We start from the raw sequence: 26,567 nt of genomic DNA on the forward strand, positions 1-26,567 counted from the left end.
TGACATTCAAAGGGATCGATGATCTGTTCGATATTCAGTGACCCAACTGCCGGATGATTTGGCTGGGGGCCCAGTGACATTTCACCGGCCACACAAATTTGGAATTCTATTAAAGGGTATCAAGATACCATGCATTTTTTTAGCTTACTATACTTTCGAAGGTGAACTGCTTTAATTTTATGTAAAGTCTGCAACAAAATGCAAATGGACTACTATATATACTTTGAGGTGTTGGAACATATTCATTGTTGTCTTCGATGGCCTACCAGAACCTCTAGAAGAGTATAGTAAGTATAAAGAGTAAATTCGTTTTTGAACATTAGGGTTTTTGGAACCATTACATGTGACCTTGAAGGGTAACATACAGGTTGGTTGTACTGAGGAAGATCCCATTGTCAAAACAGAGAGGAACAAAGGATTTAAGGTGAGCAAGCGAATAAATATAATAAATGAATAAAAAAGGAACGTGACCACAGCCAATTCAGTACGCAGTTTCAAAAAAGAAGACTCAATATTCGTATGTGGACCAGTCGTTTGTTGTTTTTCTCTTAGAATGTCTGAAGCAGTAAATAGATTTCCAAAATAAATAGTTCTATAAGTCTTCAATATTTGATGCTGACCGTATTGGTTTTACTGGACACATCTAACCGAAAAGGCTCGGTCAAAAATCTACACTAAATCTCGAGTGGGTAAACCGTACTACTGTAGTGGCATTCGACTATGACCACAGAGTCCTCATAGCTGAACAGGAGACGACTGGGAAAATGGATATTCAACATTTAACGCGGAGAAAAACCCAATGGTGGAGAAGGCGGGAAGGATTAATTCAATTAATTGGATGGAATGGACCTGCCTAACAGACATAGTCATTCTTGTGTAACTTTTTTATTCATGTCAAATATATTGTTGTCTACAACCCAAATGTATTATCCATCATGTATTGGTGATGTTTACGTGAGGAAGAGTCAATATAGACAATGATGTGACTTCCACGTAAGACCTTATAGATTAGTAAGTCACATCATGACAAATCAACAATTTTAGGATTAGGTCTGTTAATAGAGTAGTACTAATAACGAAGTAGACCATAATTCTGCACTAGACATCTCTTATAACCTTTAGCTAAGACCAAACGCCTCCCGATATATCGGTGGCCTTTCGAATATATCTTCTAACCTCTTCATTTCTGACTTGTGATTTGAATAGGCCGGTATACTTTTAATACGAAGGTGTTAATGGTAGATGCGTAGTCAAACTCCGGACACCTGTGACGTCTTTACATTCGTAAATTACACGCACTAGTTAGAGAGAATGCTATGCTGTCAGTAGTATAACTACACCATATCTTTCACTTGATCCATTATTACCGCTTTTTATTAGTAACAATCACATCATCTTGTATCTTGATACCTTCCCCTATCTTCCATTATTTTAGACATTTTTACCGATTTACGTTCTTACCAGTCTAATCTACCAGTCAACTTATTTGCCTATATGCTTCTAACACTCTATTGCTTTCTAACGTAAATCTCCCACATAAGAACCAACTGATGGATTTCCAAGAAATGTGAAAAATGTTTGCTCTAACAACCTCACGTATACAGATTAAATGGTTTCATTGTGCTCAAAGCATCCTGAATCCTAAGTAAATAATAATTAAATAAGACTAGTGAATCTGAATCGCTGGACTATCTATACTGATTGATACACCTGGCTTGGGACTGTACAGTAAAACCACGTAGTAGTTGAAAAAGGACTAATTTTTGACTTTTGCTGAGTGGAAATCAAGAAGCTTGAAATGTTAGTTCTTTTAAAATGTTCGCGTTTAAATATTCGTAAAAAGAACTCAAAATCAAAGTTCTTAATTTTTATATAAGTTCGTTCATAGAAACTCAGCCTTCCGTGCATCTAATACTTTTTGGCTGTGAAGTTATACATATACCCTTATATCTGAATGCTTATTCTCACAGCTTCCTTGCTTGCGCTTTCGAAATACAAATGACGAATTCAAAATTTGATACCAATCATTTAGTACTGACGATACACCATGGTATTGCACATTACATCCTCTCGTACTGAAAAGTTAACATTTTTGTGTATAGAAGTTGAAACGTCACAAAATGTTTAGTTTGCAGATCAACGACTGAAACATTGGTTGTTTCGTTTAAATCGACCACATGATTTTTATCCACATCTACGACCTAGATACTAATACAGAATTGTTATGAATCTCTCCGGGAGGTTTTTTGTAAAGTCGAATTATATACGGGCTGCTAAAGTAAGAAAGTTTCACTTCAAATCATAATTGACATATTTAATAGGATGACTGGATTTTATGTGATGTAAGACTTTTAACTGATGATACCGACACATTTTTGTGCATTAAATCATTACCTTCTTCGGTATTATTGAATGAAAATAACAACTGCATAGAGAACAGCGTTGATAAACTCCCTGAAAAAAGTCCGTATCGTCCAGAAAACTTTGCTACCAGGCCATTCACTGCACTATGTAATCTAAGTGAATATAAATCATGTTCAATGAGAACAGAGGCCGTTAACTCAAGTGCCTCGTTTGCACTTAAACTTGTGCCTTCGAGTGTTTTCGGAAATAAAAAACTTCTCATTGCTACGGAAGATGAAAACGAGATCACCACTTGGTTGGCCATTTGTAAGACATGTATAGGGAAGAAGTCGAAAAATTGCTCTTCGAATAACAGAGACCTTGCATGTAATTTGGGGACGCTTAGCAAATCTGGCAGCTTCATGTCACTTAAACCAAATTCCCAAGCTTGTGAAAGTGAATTTGACGATGGACTAATGGACAATGAAGTTTATGAAGCATACTCTTCAGGTATGATTATTTGACTAAATGTTATTATGAGATTTACTTTATCATTTACTTAAATTTTATGTTCTTGTAAAATGTAAACGCGCTTATATTGTTACTTCTCATGGCTGAGGTCTAATTGCCCGCTTTTTGCTATTTTCAGTTTGCTTTAAACACTTCTTTCTACTTTTTTTGACACTTGTGTAAATTACTGTAAAAAGATTTCGATGCCGCATTATTCACGAAGCATACACCGTACATCTTATAGCAGTGTCTGACAGTTAGAGGACTTTCTTTCAAGTGAGAATTTCTCCATTTACGAGAAATCTACATATTTGTAGAGTATACCAACGAATGTTCTATGATTTTTTTAATACACTTAAGTCAATATGATATCATGGCGGCTGTTAGCCAACCAGGCACAAAAACACTTGAAGCCTTGTAGTGGACAACACTTGGACGAAATTTCACCTAGCTGCATGACTGTTCTAGATAGCTTGAAAGGGAAGCTTAGATATCTTTTTGACAATAACACTTTATTGTGCCACAAGAGCAAATTTATTTGACAAACGTTCTACAAATTTCAGAAAGATAGTTTGATGAAATCTTTCTATTAAATAATGTCAAGTTAAAAATCTGAAAATAAAATGTGATCAAAACACCTGTGTTGAAAGAATATTCGGTACAAATTTCGAGCAACAAACGTGTAAAGTTTATAACTAATGACGAAAAATTCAAATTAGAGTTTACTTTCCTCATCCCTACCAAACACGTAACTCATTTACTGAATACAAGTTTATGCAACCTGTTTGAGGCCCTACTTTTTAATGTGAGCTATTGATAACACTCAGATGACAAAATCTCTTGAGTCCTAGAACTACCAAGCTAATACTTTTTCATATTCGTAAAGTTCACTCAAAATCTTATGAAACTGTGTACATCATTTTCATTTGACGTAATCGGTCAGCAACAGAAATGTTAGAACTATTCAAAGTCAATCATTTTACAGCTTATTCTATCTACGTAACTCTGGCTTTATCTCTTAAGATTCTTTGTAAAAGGTTTGGTTGAACTATGATGAATTGTTTAACGTTCATAGATCAAGTAATACAGTAGAAACCCTACTGTCGTTGGAACAGAAGAACAAAAAATTCTACTGAAAACCTAATATCCAAAAACATTAGATTGGTAACACACTGTAGCATTGAGTAGCTAAGTGACTAAACAATCATTCGACTGGTTACTTATTTGTAAATACTTGTTTAGTTTACAATAACTCTATTCAATTTAGTGTGTTTTCGTTAGACAGTTTCTCTGATTTCTGTCCTCAAGATCTACATCAAATCATTTCTTATTGTTTGATCAATTAATTAGTTTTATTCTCCGTGAGTTTTGAAAGAAGTATAGAATCATCATCTGTGCCCATACTTTATTATGAACTTTATACATCGAATAATGTTTGCTAAGTAATATAAAGCGGACGTTCATGTAATAAATATGTTGTTGTAAAACTTACCAAATACATTTTGGAAAACATGAATTAGAAAACGCTGCTTTAGACATATTAGATTACCTGGAGCACTTTATTACAGATGAATAAAAAACCTTCCTAATAAATTACTGGTATCGACAAAGTCTCATCATTTTGCTTACAAAATATCTTCACTTGTTTCACTTTGTAATTGGTTTTCATCGCCTTAATCACTTGATATAAAATATTTGGAAGGATTGTTTGAAGTCCAAAATGTACTTAAGTAAATTAATAAATAAAATAAGTGTTAGCTATGCCTCTTGTTGGTTAAGTTGATGGCATTATTAAAGCATAGAACTGTCACTCATTATTAAATGGGAACCAATCACATCTAACTTTCAATAAAAAGGGAATTAACCTTTTACGAAAACATTTAATGCCATTGAATTTTTTTAATAAACGTCATCTGATAGCGTACATCAAGAGCCATATCTAAAACAACTGACAGAGAGGGTGCTTAAAAGTAATTATAAGCGGTCACAGAAACCTCATCTGTGTCCGAAATCAATACCAGTTTCCTGGGCTATTAGTTGCATGTAATAGGAGCTTACTTATGAGATCCAGTTATTTTGAGAGACTCATTTGTATCTCCAGCAGTTGCAAAGTAAATAATTAATACTTGTTAAACATTAACAAATAACTGCCACAATGTATTTATGAATTTTTGGAGAAATGGTAACCAAAAATCATACCTAATCTGTCAGAATCCCCAGTCTTCTTAAACAGTACAGTTTTAGGACCGGATTAAAATATATTTTTTACTAACTTTGGGATATTAAAAATTCTCATGGTGTAAATTTAAATAACACATAAGCTAACCATATTGCTTTCCATTAGATCTTCCTCAGAGTTTATTTTACGTGTGCATGTGAAAAATATTAAAATTATCAATGCAACTAGTGATAAATTTGAAGAAGTATATAATGAGAGAAAGGTATAAACTGGTAACAAGGTGACAGGTGTAGTAATAAATATGTAAATGATAAACAGCATGATAACATGAACTAATATATTGACATGGGAATCGGGTCAAGGCTTAAAAAATGAACTTATTTGATTGATTATGAATTATGTAATAAGGGGTGTATGAATAGTCGGTATGAATACACAAGTGATGATGAAGAGGTGTAGTAAAACCTACAAACAAAGGCTTCAAAGGATTGGTAGGATTGCTTACTATTGGCTATCTGTCCAGATATGAAACTGGTTTTACAAACTTCTTTTGAATACAGAGAGCGGTTGTTAACTTGAATCCCTGCAGTTTTGAATGTGTGAAACGGGTTAGGTCGAACCTCATTAGGAAAACTTAATGATATCCGACAAATCACTGAATACTCAGGTTTTACTTACCACATGATCAATATCGACCAAGTGTAAGTTAGTGGAGCTACGTACTGCTTTTGCCGGAACATTTCCAAACTTTAGACCTGATGATTCAGAAAAAACAGCATATATTTCAAGCATGGATATGACTCATTTTGTTTGACAAGTCGTAAATCATAAAATGTAAATTCCTAAAGTTATTGCAAACTTCATGCCCAGGAAAATGTGTATAGTTTGTGCCTTTATTGTACATCTCACTTTGGGGAATGTCATCAATAAATATTTACTGAATATGCCAAATGTTGGAACTATCCGAGACTGGTTGGAATAATCGTCATTATGTGATGTTTTGTTCAATTATGAGTACTAAGCAACTGTATGAGGTGAAATAACCTGTTTTTTTGAAAATGAGTTTTCGAAATTCCATCACATTGGCTTACAAACAATTTACGGATGAATTTCTTGCTTGGGAAACGTTTCTGTTGTATCTAAAGAACACTAAATGATTCTATGAGTACTTAATTATTTTCGTCGTGCTTCACCCTGTAAAACTCATTTGTTACGATGTGTTAGTTGTTGTAGTTTTGATGTTTATAATTTCGGAAGTGACTTTACATTTTTAAATTTCTCTGTTCACCTTCTTTATAATCATGGGAAAAGTGATTGACGAAAAAATTATGAAAGATTATTAAATGTATGGAATGCGCTTGCGGACGGTAATTGTCAATTAAACTATGTATTTTTAAATCTTAAGTGCTTACGATCTCTTGCTATGCTAAATACTAGGAATCTGAAACCAGAACTGTGCACCCGTTGACATGTTTTCTTCCTTGTCTGCCACATAAAAAGACGAGAGATGATTATGTTAGAATTCACAGATTCAGTATCTAAAGAAATGAAAAGATACACGTGGCACTGCAATACTACACAATCGATACGTAGAACTTCTGATAGTAACAAAATGTATACCATCGAATAAAATTTTTACCAAAGTGTCAAAGTGTGCCTTGTTGTGTCTGGTAGTGACTTTGCAGAACACTGAGTAAATCATTTGTATTGGTATTTCGAACTTCAGTAGTCACTTCCTAAATACATTTGTGATATTGATTTTTGTGCGTAATAATTATTCTATACCATATGTCTACCGGGATTAGGAATTTCTCGGCACAAAACATGCAGAATTGTTAAAAACTTACCTTTTTATAGGCATTTATCATGTGAGTATTCGAAAAACATATATGTAAATTTTTTAAACAGAGATCAGCTGCTATTCATACTCATACGTAAATGTTTACAATCAGTTTTGCTTTCTGTAAAATGTCCTTTCACTGCTGAATATATCTGATGCACAAATACCATGACAATCTCCTTTTATTTCTCCAGAGGACAGAGAAAGAGATTTTCCAAACCATTGCGATGGTACTTATAGACTTTGTCATTAGTTGAGTTTATCTCGGGTTGTAGACAATTTCTGGATCACGTGAGTACATGTGAGTCAAATTGAGTCTAAATTAAGCAATAGATATACGTTTTAAAAAAGTGGATAGAGGAAGTGACAACATAGAAGTCCGAGTTTTTTATTGTCCGTTATGAGAAAGTAGAAATTTCAAAATGTATGACAAAAGGTTATCACTTTTAAACAAATGCATTTATTTTCTTAGTCGCTTGGTTTAGAGTGACGAGACATATTTTAAACGAACACATCTTAGCGGTACAAACGGAAAGTTTTTACCTTCAGATGAGTTTTAAACAAGTCATTCTTTCATAATTATTTTTTACCAATATTCTACAATAAGTCACAAGTTAATGAAACTAGCATTGGAATCCAAGATGAGCATTTCGTACTATTTTGGGAATCATCAGTTAGATATACCTGGCATTATTCCAACATTGATGTTCGCTTTGAGAGTTTAACCCATTACTTCTTACTTCAAACGCATAATGTGTTATCCGCTGAGCTACTGAGTCCAGTTAGACATTAGCTTGTGGAACGAGGATAAATATTATTTATTTATAATGGTTTGAATCAAACCTCAGCTGTATTTGCCATAATCTTCATTTTGACCAATCTCTTTTGATATATATACATTACAATTATAATTCGTTTTCATATTCCTAATTTTTTAATAATATTGATATTCTTTTTACTAGCTGCGATGCCTTACTGAAGGAAATACCCTCTTATTTCTATAAATTACACTTGTACCTCTATTCGTGTGTATTGCATGTGCAACCATTAAATAGTATTAGATTGTTATTTACGGTATCCAAATTTACATTGCAACTGTGTATACGTTATAAAATTAGAGCATGACGATTATGAATGAACACAAAGGAAAATACAGCTGTTCGGTTATACCATCTCTTGATGAAGATCATCCTGAACTTAACTGAATTCAGTCATCAATTTCTCATGATAATGATCTTTGAGCATAGTGGCAAGAAGGCAAAATTTACTGAATCAATGTTATTTGGGGTACCACTGAAAACAAAGGGATCCTGAACCAATGTTTGGTTTTAGTAAGAGAATCCTCGGTAGTGTGGACTCCTTACCCCAGCACGAGATCGAACCAAGAACCTACAGTTCTTGCCGTGGACGCATAAACTGGTACAGTTTTGAATTTGATCACTTTGTGATATAGCGCAAAGATCATCCATCACCATCAGTGATAACTACCTTGCCCCTGAAATTTCTGAATTTCACCAAACACGACCTAGCGGTTCTACAGGTCAGTCGTTCCATTTAAAATCCGTAGGTCCTGAGTTCAATCCCTGTTCAGGTCGTTGGTACATACTGGTGAGTAGTCTAATACTAGAACGAAACAACTGTCCAGTGTTCTCTAGATTCTTTGGTACTCTAACTTGGATAAATTTGTGACAAACACAATTCACAAATATGGCTAATCTCTACAAAATCCCTTCAACCAACCATATTAGACTAACCAGTTTGGGGAATAAGACAGATGTTAATCAATGATATTCAGTGTATACCAATTTAGATTTTTAATTTAACGATTGTTAAAAAAGTTAATCACAGAACTTTGGGCGAATAAGAGAATCCTAGCGTGCACGTAGATATTAAGGCCATTGCTCTTTTACTGAGACCGTAGATAAACATCATCGAGATGTCCTAAACTGTGTCGAAATAGCTGCTAAGTACTCTCTGATTTTTAATGGTCTGTTGTCTTTTAGACTACTGGTGTTTTTGAAACGTCTCAACAGTTCTACAAAAGTGCAAAGTGAGAAATGTTATAGCTACTACTAGGGTAGATGTCTGGCAACTTGCATTTCAGCGGGCGATTCAGTCATTTGTGGAATTATCTTTACGCTCTAATCAAAAGTCTCAACCAAAAAAAGATCAATAATACCAAGTCTATTTCTTTTTTTTTCCAGCACACTTTCGACTACTATACTCATTGACTTGTTCATTCTTCAACTATTAATTTTTTATAGAGGATAAAATCCCTGCACTTCTTGAAGAAGCTGGTGATTGGATGAAATTACATTTATGCCAACCGGATTGTTATTTACGTTTGACAGCAGACCGTTTAGAAGTTTTGGATTATTACAGTCATAAACCCGTACACTGGTTTCCCTACCTTCTGATCCGTAGGTAAGTCTATAAAAGATTTATTTATCACTGTTCATGTTTCTTTTCGTCAGTCATTCTTTTTTTGCGAACCAGTTTAATTGTTGGAAATTTCGAGGTTATACTTAAAATCAATATATGGTTCTCTTTTTTCGTCTATTTTAAACAAATTCAGATAATACAAAATTTAAACCTATAACCTATTAACACCGTTGGGTGCCGGCTCAGTGGTCTGTCGGTTAAGTGCTTCGACGCGAGACAGGTAGGTCCTGGGTTCGAATCTCATGAGTGCGGGATCGTGGATGCGCACGGGCTGAGGAGTCCCATAATAGGACGAAACGGCCATCCAGTGCTTCCAGGTTTTCGATGGTGGTCTAGCTTCAACTGACTCATGATTTCAACTATAACTAATTATTAATAAACCACATTTAAAGAAACAACGTTAATTAGCTACGCTCATATTTTTATGTGAAAGTTTCTAGAAAGTGTAGTTCTCTTAGAAACTATATTGATCAGTATAATATTGTCTTATTATCCAATTACTTCAAACAGATTTGTTTATTTTCACAGTTGAAATGACTAGTCAATCTAGGCTAGAACATCATTGAAAACCTGGAATCACTGGACGTCCATTTTATCTTAGTATGGGACTCCTCAGCAGTGCATATCCACGACCCCATATGTGGGACTCGAACCTAAGTCCTTTGGTCTTGCGAGCGAACACTTAAACTCTAGGCCACTGAACCGGCATCCACAAATCCCTATCCAGATTTTTTTATAATAACTATTTATCCTGACTAAACATTCATGAAAAACATAGTTGGATAGTTCTACTAATTTTCGACATTTATTTTATTTAAGTCAGTCTTTTTATTCATGACTCTCAGTTGCTAGATGTTTAGAGAAAATATTCAGTCTGTAAATATGTAGTGAACAAAAACACTAATTGGGGACAATCAAACATATTCTAGCACAACATTACAGAATATCTCATAAAAATATGAGAACCATATAGTGAACAGTTAATTTGCAAACTATCAATCAATTGTCTGAATTTGACTGTTTTTTCTGTAAATATCCGTCCATAGTCTCCGATTATAATTGTTCATGCATTTTCGTACCAATTGCGTGCCGTTCCCATTCTCGCCTTATCGATCTTCTACTGAAATACATTCAATGCCCGACCATCACCATATACTACTTATGCGGATATCAGTAACCCACACCACAAATATACATAGTAGTACAATTTTATCTATTATTTTATTATTAGGAATAAATGTCATTTCATTTTTCATCGAACTATTTAAACCGATTGCATTCAAAACTTGTCGATTTAATAGTCACTTAACATGATTTCCATAGTAAACTTTTTTGTCTGATTGAGGATACTTTTGAAATTATGTATGGGTTCTTCACTGAATGAAGAAAGAATGGGTCTTTACTTTTGTTAAATTACTTTCTATTCTATATTCTGGCCATTGAGACAGTTAATTACGGTCCATTAAATTTATCGTTTAACAAATATATAGAGATATGTGTTGATAAGAGCTATCCAGAATCGAGCTTACACTGATGTCATTCAAATATCATTCTAATCGTAATGAATATGTTAGTGTGAGTGAGTGTTAAATCATAATATTTGAGTAATTATTACTATAATAGCATAAGTGGTTTGTGGAGATTGTTGAGTTTTATAGTTTTTATCACAAAATAACTGTCGTTAGACAACCAATGAAAGTCAGAATTTAGTGAACAACTGTTTCCTACGTGTCTGGGGACTTTAGGCACTGCGCACATCCCAGATCGTTCTTGGGTTCGAACCTAGAATTATCAGGTCTGTCAGCGAGCGATTATTCTTTAAACCCCTGAGTTAGTATTTTTAACCATATTAGGTGTAAGGCATATATTACTCACCGACTGGATCGGAAAATGATTGCTCAATATTCTGCATTGATTGAACTTGGAAGTGTTAATTAATCGATGCCAACTCAATGGTCTAGTGGTTAAATGCTCAATTCTGGGTTAGATGGTTCTAGTTTTGGTTTCCAAACATGTCATCGATGTGCACCACTGAGGATAACTCTACTAGGATGAAACATTAACCATTGCTTCCTGGTTTAGATCGATGCCCTAACGTAAGACATCTTTTGACATAAATTATAAAAAACTATCACAATAATTGTAAATTACTTCAATTAATGTATTTTCAAATGTGAAACGTCTTCTAGATTCTTTGTGGAACTAATCAATAAAATGAATTAGTTTCAGGTTTCTTATGTGAAATTTTTTTAACCAAATAGTTTAATCATTGTGTGTAGATGCATTTTTTGACACTCTCTCATATATTAAAGGGGGTTTTTGTGAAGATTTTAGTAATTTTATAGTTAAAATTATGAGTCAATTGAAGCTAGACCACTATGGAAAACCTGGAAGCACTGGATGGCCGTTTCATCCTGTTGTGGGACTCCTCAGCAGTGCACATCCCATGGATTGATTAAATATAGAGTGTATTACGGTATCTTTGTGCAAAAAAGAAATGTATTTACATTTATTAAATAAATCTTAATGTTTTCTTCTTCTAAGTTCCATTCATTCGCAAGCTCTTCTTTACCGACTTCTACGGTATATATATTTTAAATAAATATGGTTTATATAACTGACACACTAGACCACATCACACCATAAAATAAAAAGCAGCAATTATACATGAACAGGCCAAAAGTGGCTGTATATAGGAAAGAGTGAGAGTAATCGACTGGTAATATATTGGAAATAGTGAATCATATAACCGTGATTAATGGGTTAACTGGAAGGTTTTGATAAACGGAATATGTAAACATAGTAATGTAGTTACACAGTCATTCAACAACAAAATTATAATAGAAGGGGATTTGTGGAGATTTCAGTATTTTTCAAAGTTGAAATCATGAGTCAATTGAAACTAGACCACCATCGAAAACCTGAAAGCACTGGACGGCCAAATCGTTCTATTATGGGACTCCTCAGCAGTGCGCATCCACGGTCCCGCACTCATGAGATTCGAACCCAGGGCCTACCAGTCTCGCGGCAGAGCACTTAACCACTAGCCAGTGCTTCCAGGTTTTCGATGGTGGTCTAGCTTCAATTGACTCATGATTTCAACTTTGGAAAATTATAATAGCTCAAAAAAAACAGTTCCTACACTATTTGTCCTATCATAACAGAAGTTATATTAGGAAAAGTTCATTTCCAGCAAATTTTGTTTATAGAAATATTATCAGCGAAATATTTCATATCTCCATCCAATGTGATAATTTTTATTTTTTAGAAGACATGAAAACAGAAACGTCGGTTACTTATTTACTTAATTTACTAACGCCTGTTAATCCCAATGGAGAATAGGCCGCCGACCAGCATTCTCCAACCCACTCTGTCCTGGGCCTTCCTTTCTAGGTCCTATCCAGTTTTTGTTCATTCTTCTCATGTCTGTCTCCATTTCTCGGCATAATGTCATTTAGGGGTAAAAAAGTCAGTAGAGCTGGGAAGACGGTAATAGTTTTGAAAAAATTAGAGGTTAAGACTATAGTTGGTGCTGAATAAGTTTCTTTTGTATACACGATTCGGGGTTTTTTAATGTGTAGTGAAAGCTTCAGCAATGTTGAGAAGATATAAACTCACTTTTTTCTACTAGTTTCCATCTACTTTTACAGTCGAGTTTGTTTTGATAGAATGATCCATGTTTTTTTCAAGGTGCTCGATTAGGAAGTTCCTTTTAAACTCAATGCTATCTCTTTTGAAATTACTAAATAATGTTCTTGAAATCTCTTGTATGGAACACCCATAGAACGATCTCTATATTTAGCTTTTTAGCAACAAATGGATTGATAGATGGACATTGAAGTGGTTGGTTGGGAGAACTTATCCTTCAAGTTATCAGCAAACATAAGTTGACTAGAAAATAATCACTCCAAGGTTAACTTGAAAAACGTTTTTTCAAGGTAGTTGTAATTCTGCCTCTTCAAGATTTTCGCATCTCTGTCACCTGTGAAGTCAATGTCCGTCTCAAACATTTCTTTTGAAGAAAAGTTTATTGGATTTTTGAGATGTCTCAGTTTTATATTCTTATCAGTAAATTTTGGTTAGTATTTTTCTTGGGAGGTTTAATCCTTCGTGTATAACATCCAAAGTGAAAATTCATTAGATTCATGTAAACAAATATATGAATAAATTCATCTTTCTACTAATGGTGACCCAACTTTAGAGGCTTTTTTGTTAGTTGACCAATCCATGTAGGTTTTTTTGTAAATAAATCTTAAATTAAAGGGTTGTAGAGATTGTTGAATCTAAATTAAGATTCTGAACCGATCAATATTGAAAACCTGGAAGCACCGTACAGTGCGCATCTACGATTCCGTGCTCGAGACCCGAACTCAGGGCCGAATGCGAAATCCTTGTCATTTTAACATCCATAAAATAAGTGATTAGTTGTCATATCAAACCATATGCCTTTTTATTGGACTACATCTGTCGAAGGTCTTTGAAATGTTACTGAAGTCAGATTTACCACAAATAGAAAAGTGTCATCCATATACCTTTTCTATAGGTGCAATTTTTCGATACCTGTCTTATTTTTTTGTTTTCATTATCTTTCCGATAACATTTCGTTTTAATTTCAACATTTTACTTTATTATGACTCTATGACTTTGAAACATGATCCATAAAAGTAGGTAATATAAATACGGTGTAGGTTTTGGCTTGCTAATCGTGAAATAACTAAGTGGACAATAGTGAGGTTAGAAATAGAGTACTAGATGAAGATGGAAATTCTGTTGGCAAGGTTGTAAATCTTCATTGAATGAGGTGATTAAGAATTATGTTACACATCTCCAAAAGTCACCTTCCTTGATAAGTAGTGTTAGCTAAAATAATAGTAAGTTGGGAGAACGCTAGGAGATCAAACCAAAACATAGAATCAGTCTGTGAGGTCAGTTACTGCTGTTCTAAGCCATGTCAGTAGGTGAAAACTACCCAGTCGGAGCTCACACAACCATTGTGACCAGGGGTTAGAGATATTGGGTGAGATGGCTCAGATGTGATTACAACAGGGCAGATACATTCACTATTTATTTTTCACATAATCTTCCGTCCAACTATTCGTACATCATTTGTTTCCATCCCATCTTTTCGAGTCATGTTCTTGATTTTTGTCTTTCCTTGTGACTACATTATTTTGATTCCTTCACTACTCATTCATTTTGTTAACTTCATCTTGTCCGGTTTATATTGTATGATGACTTGGGCTGACGCATATATATATGTTCCAGGCTCTACAATGATGATAGCTAACTTGGAATCTCTAAAATCAATCCAGATTAATGCTTTTGTATTCATATATATATATATATATATATATATATATATATATACGAAAGAGGTTAGGAAAGAGATTGATTATGCATACAGCGGTCTTGAGTGCTGTTAGAAGTATGAGGGCAGTTATCACTTCCCGGTTGCCCACACCGTGAAAAGTTTCTTCTAGGGGTACCTGAAAAGGAAATTGGGTTAGAAGTGGTCTTAATGACCTTAGAGCTTGACCGCAGTGCAAAAAGGACAACTGCTTGAGGTCGGTCACACACAATCTTTTTGTGGGTAGTTTTTGTGTTAGCTCCGTATTTGTTTGGACCTTACCGCCGGAGACGGATATCCGTGGGATAAGGCGAGGTGTGCATTTTTAGGGTTGACCTTTTCTAACCCCACTCCTCCTTGTGGGTAGGCAGCATTGCTGTTATGCTGGTTGTCTGAAAGAAACACCTTACTGCTGTCACACCTCTGTACAGTCAGCAGTACGACTTCGCCTTTGGACCTTGGGTTTGCTGGTTTTAGTCCTACCGCTCTTCAACCAACCTGCCTGGCATGGTAGGACCTTGAGGGACGATTGTTCCAGCCAGTATAGCTCGATTGATTCATCATGATAGGCAAGCCCAACCACCACGTCAAGGTAGCAGCAACTGACTGTATGTGAAAGAGAGTATACATATGTATACAAGAACACATACTTTCACTGTAATTGTTGACTTCTGAAATTAATAAGACTTTATTACACTAATACTAAAGTCACAAAAATGCAAACTAATTAAAATGAATCAGATAGATAAAATTCAAAATCCATGTTCTTGTATCTATGGAAATTATTTCTTCAGGTTATTATTTTAGAATAATACAATAATGGATTTTTATTAAAGTAGTTCTCACTTATGTAATCTTATTTCCATCAATCTTTCTGCACACTTTTTCAAAGTCTACTCACCTTTATACTGTGTAATGTTATAAGGTTGAAAAGCTTATCAACTAATTTCATAATCTTTGTTATATATTACTTTCATGTCAATGCTCAATTAGTTAGTTGAGCACAAAAATAATTGGTTGTTTACATGTGGGTGTGTGTGTGTAAGTGTGATTGTGTGTGTATGTCAATGCATAGATATCTCATGAGCTTGTCTATCAACCTACATATTATATTGATCTCTTTCTATCGGTAGGTAGGTAAGTAAGTAGGTAGATAAATAGATAGATAGGTAGTTAGGTAAAGTAGATAGATAGGCACCTGTATCCAATACTTTCCGCTTGCAAGAAATCTAATTATCATCGATCCAGTATTTTCTAGAAAAGTATATTTACTATTCATGTATAGAATTCAATTAATTCTACATTCCTGATAAATGATATTTATTAATCATGTAAGCATCATAAATAGTGTTGTTGTTCGCTTACATCAAATTGTGTGTGTGTATATGTACTACTAAAAAGCAATTTTCTAATTTAGAACATAAAGTAATCAGAACAATTTTTATACTTTTTTTTCATAAGTTTGTCCTAAAAAGAGATATGAGTTGGCTAGTGGTGTATTATGTTTCTTCATTCATCACTTTATGTATTTATCTCATCTTTATTTAGCAATGGCGTTTGAAGTGAAAGGTATTGGGTTCGAGTCCTAGAGTAAACATCAACTCTGAGATGCTGGTACATCCAGCTGACGAGTCTCATATAGGACGAAACGCGCATCTTGAATTCCACTGCTAGCCACAATTCATCTTATCTCATCTTTAGTTTACATTATACTACCATTACATCATTTTAATATTTATCTAAAAAACATTCAGATTATTATTTGACACTAAGAGTTTTATAGGTAAACACCTTCAGTCAGTCAGTCAGTCAGTCAGACACAACGTAGAACTTTGTACGTACATACATCAGTTCGAGTTGCCATATCACATTAGCATAGAGATGCAGTTGTCGATTCAAATCTCATAGTGGTAGAAGTAGTAAGAGTATAGGTATTAATGTGAAATATTAGGGTTTGAAGATGTTATTCAAGGAGTAAAATCCAGTGAGATAAATTTGGAAAGAGAAAAAAGATAGAGACATGAGGAATTCAAAAGATTAGAATTTGGTAGAGCATCTTAGATTAATAAATTTTACATGAACGAAGATTATTACTTGTAAACAAATAATTTGATTGGTGTTGTATTTTTCAGTGATACTTATTGTACAAAACAGCCAGGTGGGTCAAGAAATAGTATGCTGCTGGATGCCGAAATTGACAAACATAACCGAATTACAACTATTACTTAGTTATAAATATCTCAGTCCCACAAAAGATTATTCTCTGTCCGAATAGTTCAGTGATAATGTCTCAGGCAGTAAAGGTAAGTGATGCCGGTTTAAATTTCATAGGGATGCATCACTAACCTCAAGATTGTAGGTACACCTTGCTGGTGAGTGCTAACTGCTGAAAAATCCAGCTTCAGATTTTTCTTCCAACTGTCTCCAACCTTCTAACATCTTAGCATAGTTTGCGATATATCGAGTCTTCCACAATGATTTCCTCATTGCAAATTGATGACTACTCAGTGACTAATTAGTTGTCAATATCATTGATTGTTGAACAGTCCCCTGATAATTGTTGTCAGATAATTAAATCTATTAAGGAGAGGACTGTCATTCAAAATCCATATCAGATAAAGAATAAATAGGCTGTTGAATAATGAATGAGTCTTTCGTGACTAGAAATAACTAGTATTCATGGCTCACCAATCATTTAGTACTTTTCTAAGTGTGATATGTTTGCTGTTCACCAAAATGGACTTGGAGGAAGATAAACCCCATAAAGTGCTTGAGTAACTAATGCAGTTAGATAAAAATTCAAATTGTTCATTATCTATGGTATGAATGTTTATCGCTTTCTTAACTTGCTCAATTAACTATTCTGTTCAAATAAAAGTTTCATAATGATTATTTCACTAATATATGAAATAATCCTTTTGATCACCAGTTATTTCAAGGATAAAACTATTACGTTTTATTGAAATCACTAACCAACCCAAGTTAAATAACTATTCAAAACCTGGAAACAATGAACTTTTTATTCACGATATGAATATTCTCAGCAGTGCACAGCTACAACCCTGCTGAAGATCGAGCTGAAGACGTACTGGTCTCACGATGAGAAATTAAATTAGACTACTGAACCAGTACCCAGTTATTTACATGACTAACTCCAAACATTTTGTTGCGTCACTCAGCTATATATATATGTATAAAATATTGACCTCTGGTTAGGTGTCTAAAGATTAAGCTCCCATTACGAGATCTTGAGGGGGTTAGACCATAATTTATCGACAAAATAATGAAACTTTGAATAGCACTTCTTGGATTTTTGCGCAAAATTCATTCATCCATATGGCTAAATGGCATTTTGGCATTATATCTAATGTCAGTTCGTGATAAAAATCTTACTTTAGTTTCTAACATTAAATTCTAACTCTAAATTTTAGTATTAATTCCTCATAGTAATTTATAACCCTCTTTTGATCCTAGTAAGTAGGTGAATTGTCTCAATGTCACTTTGGCAGTTCTCAAAGGTCATCCATAAATAATAGTCTCACTCTTGAAAGTATTGGATTTGACCCCGGGTAGGGTCGTGAATATGTATTGCAGAGGATTTTCATAGCAGAACGAAATAGCCGTCCATTACTTCCAGGTTTTCAATGCTTGCCTTACCTCGGTTGGTTATATCAATAATATTCAATACTATCCACCACCTCCATGGCATTGCATTTATTTAAGTTTTACATAAGATAACGCTCACTCGAATAAAAACTAACGTGTCCTGTCATCATTTATCTCCTAGAGTGAACTACATGCCACTTAGCCTTCTTCAGTAACCCTCTTTGGTTTGTAATATATTTGATAGATTAAAATTATACAATCAAAGTTATTATATTATCTTTATCTCTTAACCATTGCATGTATCAATGTACCATTTTAGTGGGACTATAAAAAAAATGTTAATTATTCAGATTGGAACTTGTAAACAGTTTATAAATTTATCCATTGTTTAATATGTTTTCCATCCATCTAAGTGTTTTTTACTATGGTTGAAAGGTGATAGAATTACAGACTGGTATATATATATATATATATATAGAGGATGCTAGAGCTCCAGAACTCACTTGGCAAACGTTTATTTTTGTAATTTTATTTCGGAAATTTAAATTTCTTGTTTTTGCGTCAAAAGCGTTCATTTTTACCTTCATATCGCATTTCCCACTTGGCGGGACCTTAAATGTCATTGGTTCGTTGTCTGTTTTAATATTCTATTTTGTGACATCTCCAAGGACATTTTTATGCTGTATATATAAGCTTGGGTTGTGCTTGTTGTTGTTGTTTGTTCCTCTGGCTGCTTGTGGAATACACTTTCCCTCGTCTTATCTGGACCTTTCCCTTTAGTTAGCAGGGCTGGCACCTATCGGAATAGTTAGCTTATCTAATCATTGTGTCGCTGATTCTTCGTTCCGTTCGCAGGTTAAGGTGATCATGTAATCTCTTTAAACATAGCAATATAAATATAGATAATAAAGACCATTTTATGCTAAATGTAATCCAGATGATATCAATCATGCCTACCATTTATTTCAAAGACAAAATACTATATCATCAAAACGTTTTGAAGTGACATTTGATTTCACTAGACTACTATTATTATCCTTATTATTATTATTATTAGTAGTAGTAGTAGTAGCAGTAGTAGTGTACTTCAATTATTCAACTGGACTCTTTCATCATTATACTAATCACATTTTACTTTTACATATCGTCATAAACAGTTTCTATCTCAACGTATCTATTCAAATTGATCTCTTTTTTTTTATTCTTATCAAATATTTAACTTTAGATAATAAGATGTCTGGTTGTTTTCTTTTTGTTCTCATAAATCGATCTGAATATACAGTCTTAGTGTAGATAAATATCTGTACACAGATACCAAAGAGAATGCGTTCTATATTTGCAAAGAAAATAGTAATAGATTGGTGCTATAATTGATCGATAATAATAATAATAAAACGTCATATTTATAAACTATTTATTTGTGCTCAAGCGTCAGTATTTGACGTAAGTCTTTTAAAAATAAAACATGATAATAATAATAAAACATGTAAGATGAAGTATATAAAATGGGTTTTTGATTGAGATTATGAATCAATCGATGCTAGACCACTATTGGAAATCTGGAAGCACTGGACAACCGTTTTGTCCTAGTATGGAACTCCTTAATAATGTGCATCCACGACCCCACATACAGGGGTTCGAAACCAGGACCTTCAGCCTCATGCGCAGACGTTTAACCTCTAGACCACTGAGCTGGTATTCAATGATGTTAATGTCTAAATTTAACCAATCCATGAAACTGCGACTGTCTTTCATTGTCTGATGTAGACACCTGTCTCTACCTGACACAGATTAGCTGAAGTATAAATGTATGAGTAATTTTAAACATGAAATTGGCAAAATTCTTGTGATATTTTTATTAAAATAATTAGGATAGATTCATTAAGTTTCCATCCTTGTTCTACATTCATCTCTTTATGTTAAGTGGTAATTAGAGATGGGCATTTCAAACTATATTTATTATTATTATTATTACATATTATTAGACTGTATTTACTACAAAAAGGAAAATACTTTTTATAGTAAATCATATTTTTCCTTAATGACCTGTGATTGAAATTTTTAGAAACTTCCTCTACGATTAGATATCTTGATGAGACTATAATTTATGAACGACCTATGAGAGATGCCGAAATGATCTTTCGAAAATTCATTATTCTACTAGGACTTAAAGAGATTTGTAAGTAAATATGAGGCATTGCAATTGAGGTTAAGACTTGGAAGTTAAGGTTAGGATGATAAACTGACATCAGCTATGATGCCAAAATGTCATTTAGTCATTTGAAGAAATGAATTTCGCGCTGAATTCCAAGATTCGCGATCTTGAATCTGATTGGTTGGTCTATAAATTATAGTTCCTCCGATTTCTTATTTCATTTGATTAATAAATTGGTCAAGCAGTTCACAGATGCGTGGTTTTAAAACATTTTTTGTTCATTCAGTAAGATGAAAATCTGTATAAATCAAAAGCATCTCATAACAATACTCAAGAAAACTGTTAGCATTGAAGCATTTTTTTAAAAGTCTATCGGTTTCTTCAAGGCTTATTAATAGTTTTTTGATCTTATTACTGTGGTAATATCTCCATGTAACATCATTAGTAGAAGTATGAATTTATTCACATAATTGATTTCTTTGAGAATATTTTTTCACTCTTATAAACAATTCTATAGAAAAGATGGATATTAGTTAGCAGTAGAATTCAGGACGCGCGTTCCGTCCTATTTTGGACTCGTCAGCTGGATGCACCTGCATCTCAGAGTTGATGTTCACTTTGGGACTCGAACCCAGTACCTTTCCTTCAAACGCCATCGCGTTATCCACTCGGCCACTGAGTCCTGATAGCCACTTGCTTGTGCAATGTCGTGAAGTTTAAATTCACTTAGTATTGTTTGTTTGAATATTCCTATTGATGTTTTAGGACTGCAACTGGTCAGTCTCTAATTGACATATGTACATACTGTGCTTATTGCCTCGATATAGCCTAAATTCACAAGCATGGTAAGCTAAGATGGAGTGAACATCAACTCTAAGATGCAGGTACATCCAGCTGACGAGTCCCAAATAGGACGAAACGCGCATCCTGGATTCCACTGCTAGCCACTATCCATCTTTGTTTATAATGCCTGTGAATCAAGGCCATATCGAGGCAATACGCACAGTATGTACATATGTCAATTGGAGACTGACCAGTTGCAGTCTTAAAACATCAATAGGAATATTCAAACAAACAATACTAAGTGAATTCAATTCTATAGAACGTTTATCATCGCCCAACAAAACTTTGATAAATTCATTGAAGTGTTGTTGAGATGATATTATAGGGATCACATTTGTTGTCACCATTATTGATATGAAAAAGCCATACATAAAGAATATGATCTATTGAGATGGTGGAGAAGATTTGTAGCTCAGGTGGATAATTTTGATAAAGTTTTGTTCTCTGAGCTAGATGGTTTGGTCGTGGAGCTTTCATCGTCCTTCTGAACGATATCATCATCACGACTAAACCATCCAGCTCAGAGAACAAAACTCCATCAAAATATGATCTATTTTAGCATTCTTGAATCACTTACTAGGCTACCTTTTATTCAATGAACCAAGTAAATTGAAATAAGAACTTATTGATCCATATTTTATATGAAATTCCGATGTAAAAAGTGAATATTTGATACACTTAACATTGTCATTTTTACTCTACCATGACAAAAGAATTCTCACGACGAACATTCAGATCACTATACAATAAGTTTTCTGTTCTTTATCTGCTATGAATAATAAGAGTCACTCATTTTCGAATTTCGCTCAAAAATTTAAAAGTTGTTTTCTTGATTCTGATTGGCTCGTCCCTATGATTTCATCAAAATTACTTATTGAAACTATTAGGAACCATGATGCAAGTAAACAGTCAACAATATTTATTAATAACATTTCAATGTAGAAAGCCTTTCGGAATCTAAGAAGTTTCGCTCACAGAACTTGCCAGTAATATCCTTTATTCCATTTGTACTATTTCAATATCATGCAGAAATCGATATCAAAACTGTTAGGACAATAAACACATCACTCATTATGAGTGATCATGTGGAAAAAAAAAGACTAATAACACCTTGTGTTAGGAAGAGATATGGAATTTGATATGTCTTGTAAGTTGAACGCTATATTCAGATCCTAAGCTATTCGGATAACCCCAGGGCTAGCACTACTCAGCGACTTGAAGACCAGAGAAAAGGCACAAAGTGTGTGGGAAGCATTTTACTACAGGGTTCATTTATGTACAGGGATTTTATAGTAATTTAAGAGTCCTTGAGTTTTTACTGAAAGTTCTAGAATACTGCTAAACATAGTAGCAGTGTATAAATCAGCCAATCAGGATCTCCACATGTGACTTTTCCATTTTCGTTATTTTAGTAACATAACTTCACATAATTTCTAATTAATCGCTGATTGGTTGAAATGCTCCTTGATGACCCCTGAGCTTGTCATGTCGCTTGCGAGAAAAATGCAGGGTCATCCCAACAGAATTAAAAGTAACTAAATGACTATAGATAAGTTATGATTTCGATTAATCGTACACCCTAACGTACTATCATCTTTCATTCCATTTTTTAACTTTCCTGATTTTCATTACTACACAAACAAGCAGACAGTGACAATACTGAGACTTGTTAAAGTAACATACTCAAATTGTCGTACTTTATAAACAACACAGAATATAAAGAAGTGAAAAGTTAAATGCCAAAAAAAAAACAAAAATCGTATGAGTAGGCGATAATAACTTTTCACAAAAGAAATATTTTTCATTTGAGACACATACAAACAGGAGTTCTTTTTAAGATTCAATATTTAAAGAATGTAACTTTCTTACTAATTTAGGGATTTTGTTACTTCAATAGCTTCTTGTTGAAGTGATGGGTCAATAGTTAAAGGAATTGAACTTTCAGACAGTAGATAAAATGCAAGGTCTAACTTTGTTTTATATAAGTTGATTTGAGTGATCTAATAGTATCATTAATTAGCTTTCACACTTAGAATGTGTAACTTGAAATCAACTATGTATGTGCATTTCTAAAGAATTCCGTACTAGGACGAAACGATCGTCCAGTGCTTTCAGGTTTTCAATATTAATCTAACATTGATCCATTTATGATCTCTATCAAAACTCAACAATCTTTACAACCCTATACTGATAGTTAACGTTAAAGTCCTCAGTATACATTATCAAAAGTTATTTGTTAGCTGAAGTAAAACTAGTTCTCTTTGAATAACTGACTACAAAGCTTATAACTGAAAAAAATCAATAAACACAAATCGAAAAGAATCTAATAGATGTTTCATCATCAGTGATAGCACGTAGTTGACAATCGGTTCCTAATGCTTTCTACCATAATTTGTATATTGTGAAAATGGAACTGCTTCATATTGTCGAAGACATTAGTAATGTATTATGTTATCGAATAACAATTAAAAAGTAGGTCGTTTTTCTGTCGAAAAAAGTGGAAAAGATCTGTCGTTTGAAGTTAAAACTATAAAAATTCTCTTGATAGTTTCACGAAATACAGAAACGAAACGTTGACATATATACACCAGCCCATCTATCTATCGGTTAGGGCTCTGGCTCAAGACTGGGAGGTCCTGGGTTCGAATCTCGCGAGTGCGGGATCGTGGATGCGCATTGCTGATGAGTCCCATTAGAGGACGAAACGGCCGTTCAGTGCTTCCAGGTTTTCCATGGTGGTTTAGCTTCAATTGACTCATGATTTCAACTTTGAAAAATACTTTGTATACCATTCAAACCGTTTAAAATGACAGCAGAAAATTATTTTTTTAACTAAAAAATAAAAACGATAGTGTTTAACGTATCAAATGTCCAATCCTATCTTTTTTGGCTATATACAACGGGCAAATAAGCACCATCCTTAAGTCCTAACCTTGAATCCTTAATTCTGAAACAAACTTCAACCTCGTGACACTATATTTTATTTGATATTTTTGCTCGATATTCATTCCTTCATTCTGCTACAGAGCATCTTACATTATGGCTAATGTTGATTCGTAGTGAAAACTTATAATTTAAGTTCTCTAACCGTAACTAAGGACGGTATAAAAACATTTCGGAAGTCTGTTTGGATTTTTCTAGGGGTTTGAGAAAATGGATAATCTATGTCCACATATATTTCTTTTTTCTAATTACTGACTGCATAACCTATACAAAATCATCATTAAATTTATTATGTAACATTTGTTTTAACTTTACAATATGACTGTACTTTCTTCTTTATCTACAAATTATCCATACATAGAAACTGTCCTCTGATTGGCTAAGAATTAACTTGATATTCATCACTACTGTTTTAAGCTCGTTTCCATAGGCCATTTTTGTTTTATTTCTCTTTAACAAAGAGTTAGGTTGTTGACTATTAGAGACTTTGTGAATGAGATTATTTCTCTGATGTATATTCATCTTTCAGGTCACATACAACTGGTTCTAAAAAAATGTTATGTTTTTATAGTTGAAATCATGAGTCTATTCAAGCTAGACCATCATGGGAAACCTGGAAGCACTAGACGGCCATTCCGTCCTATTGTGGGACTCCTCACTAGGGCGCATGCACCATCCCGCCTCGCGAGATTCAAAACCAAGACCTATCAGTTTTGCGCGCGAGCACTTAAACCACTAGACCACTGAACCGGCATCCGATGGTGTGAATGTGCTTCCAGATTTTCCATCGTGGTCTAACTTCAATTGACTCATGATTTCAACTATAAAAAATTACTGAAATCTCCACAAAACCCCTTCTGTTTGTTATATGTTTGTTATTGGTAAACACTTAGTCAACAATACTGTAATTCAGATTTATAATAAACTATACCTTGGATTTCAAACTTTAACTCATTGCATTATAATATGTATATCATTATTCTACTATTATTTAGTTTGTTTAAAACAATCTTATTCACTATTTCGAGTCATGTAAATAACTTGGGTTGAAAAAAACACATTTTTTTCTTGATTTTTTAGTAATAACATTATTTAGAAAATGTATTGTTTATTTATTTATTTAAACATATAAATATTGGTACACAGGGGCACCAGATATAGATGCGCCACACAAAACAATGAGAATGAGAAGAGAAAAAGCGTAAGATGCATATAAAAAAATAAGAGTAATGATGGAGGAAACTGAAATGTACAACCAGAAGAACTCTCTCAGTTAAGAAAGTTAAAACCACTTTTTATGTAGAAAGTAAAAGAAGGTTACAGCAGGATCTCTGTTGGCTTCTATTCTGAGCCATATTTGATAACGTCTCTAGCCACTAGGTTGCACCATCTCTTGGACCCCAGCCAGGGAGTCGTGAAGGATCAACAGAAGCTAGCTCTTTGCAGCTTTCTTTCATACCATGACACCATGTCATACACTGACCACCTCTCCGTGTTTTCCAACGAGTCCCAGTGTCGGCAAATAATGCACGACGTGGAAGTCTCTGGGACGACATTCGTAGAACATGTCCAAGCCACCGAAGTCGGTGTTTCAAGATTGTGTTGTCGTCTCTGCACCCGAACACACGATGCCGAACCTCTGTATTACTAACATGGTGTTGCCACTGGATGTCAACAATCCTTCGGAGACAACGATGATCAAACACAGAGAGTCGTCTAACATCCTCAACTCGAAGAGACCGGGTTTCACAAGCATAGATCAAAACTGCTCTCACCGACGCGTTGTAGATCCGACCTTTTACAGCCAGACTAACATCACGAAGGCGCCAAATATGGCCCAGATTGGCATAAGCCGCTCTGGCTTTCATTATACATGCATCGATCTTATAGCTCACGCCACCACCAGCACTTATGCAGCTACCTAGATACACGAACTTCTCAACTACTTCAATCTGCTCACCATCCAGGGTGAGTATAGAATTGGGATCCTGCCAGTCTTGTAAGAGTACTTTGCACTTGGAGGGTGCAAAGCACATGCCGTACCTGCGGACACTGATTGCCAACTGAATTAGTGCGGATTGCACGCCTTGGACATTATCGCACAGTAAGACAATATCATCCGCATACTCGAGGTCGAGAAGTCGTTTTCCAGGCAGCAGATCCACACCGCCATTACTTACATCCATCAGAGCTGTTTCCAGGATGTCGTCGATGGCAAAGTTGAAGAAGAATGGTGAGATTTGGCAACCCTGCCTAACCCCACTGCTCGAATGGAACAAGGGAGAAAGGTGGTTGTATGCCCTCACTCTGCCTGAGGTGTTCGTATACAGGGCCTTTAAGATGTTAATAAACTTCTCAG

At 34.4% G+C, this 26,567-nt stretch overlaps 1 protein-coding gene across 1 annotated transcript in view; it reads left to right on the forward strand.

Moving 5' to 3' along the window:
- Window positions 1–2,224: 2,224 nt before the first annotated feature.
- Smp_172580 (mucin-like protein) overlaps window positions 2,225–26,567 on the forward strand; it is a gene marked incomplete at both ends in the record, with an annotated part of 62,302 nt that continues 37,959 nt past the window's right edge. The window contains 3 exons of the mRNA XM_018796517.1: window positions 2,225–2,278; window positions 2,322–2,853; window positions 9,137–9,296. Coding sequence (XP_018651651.1) covers window positions 2,225–2,278; window positions 2,322–2,853; window positions 9,137–9,296 — 746 coding nt within the window. The remainder of the gene's footprint in view (window positions 2,279–2,321; window positions 2,854–9,136; window positions 9,297–26,567) is intronic.

The sequence above is a fragment of the Schistosoma mansoni genome, chromosome 4 (assembly GCF_000237925.1).
Source record: "Schistosoma mansoni strain Puerto Rico chromosome 4, complete genome".
Lineage (NCBI taxonomy): Eukaryota > Metazoa > Platyhelminthes > Trematoda > Strigeidida > Schistosomatidae > Schistosoma > Schistosoma mansoni.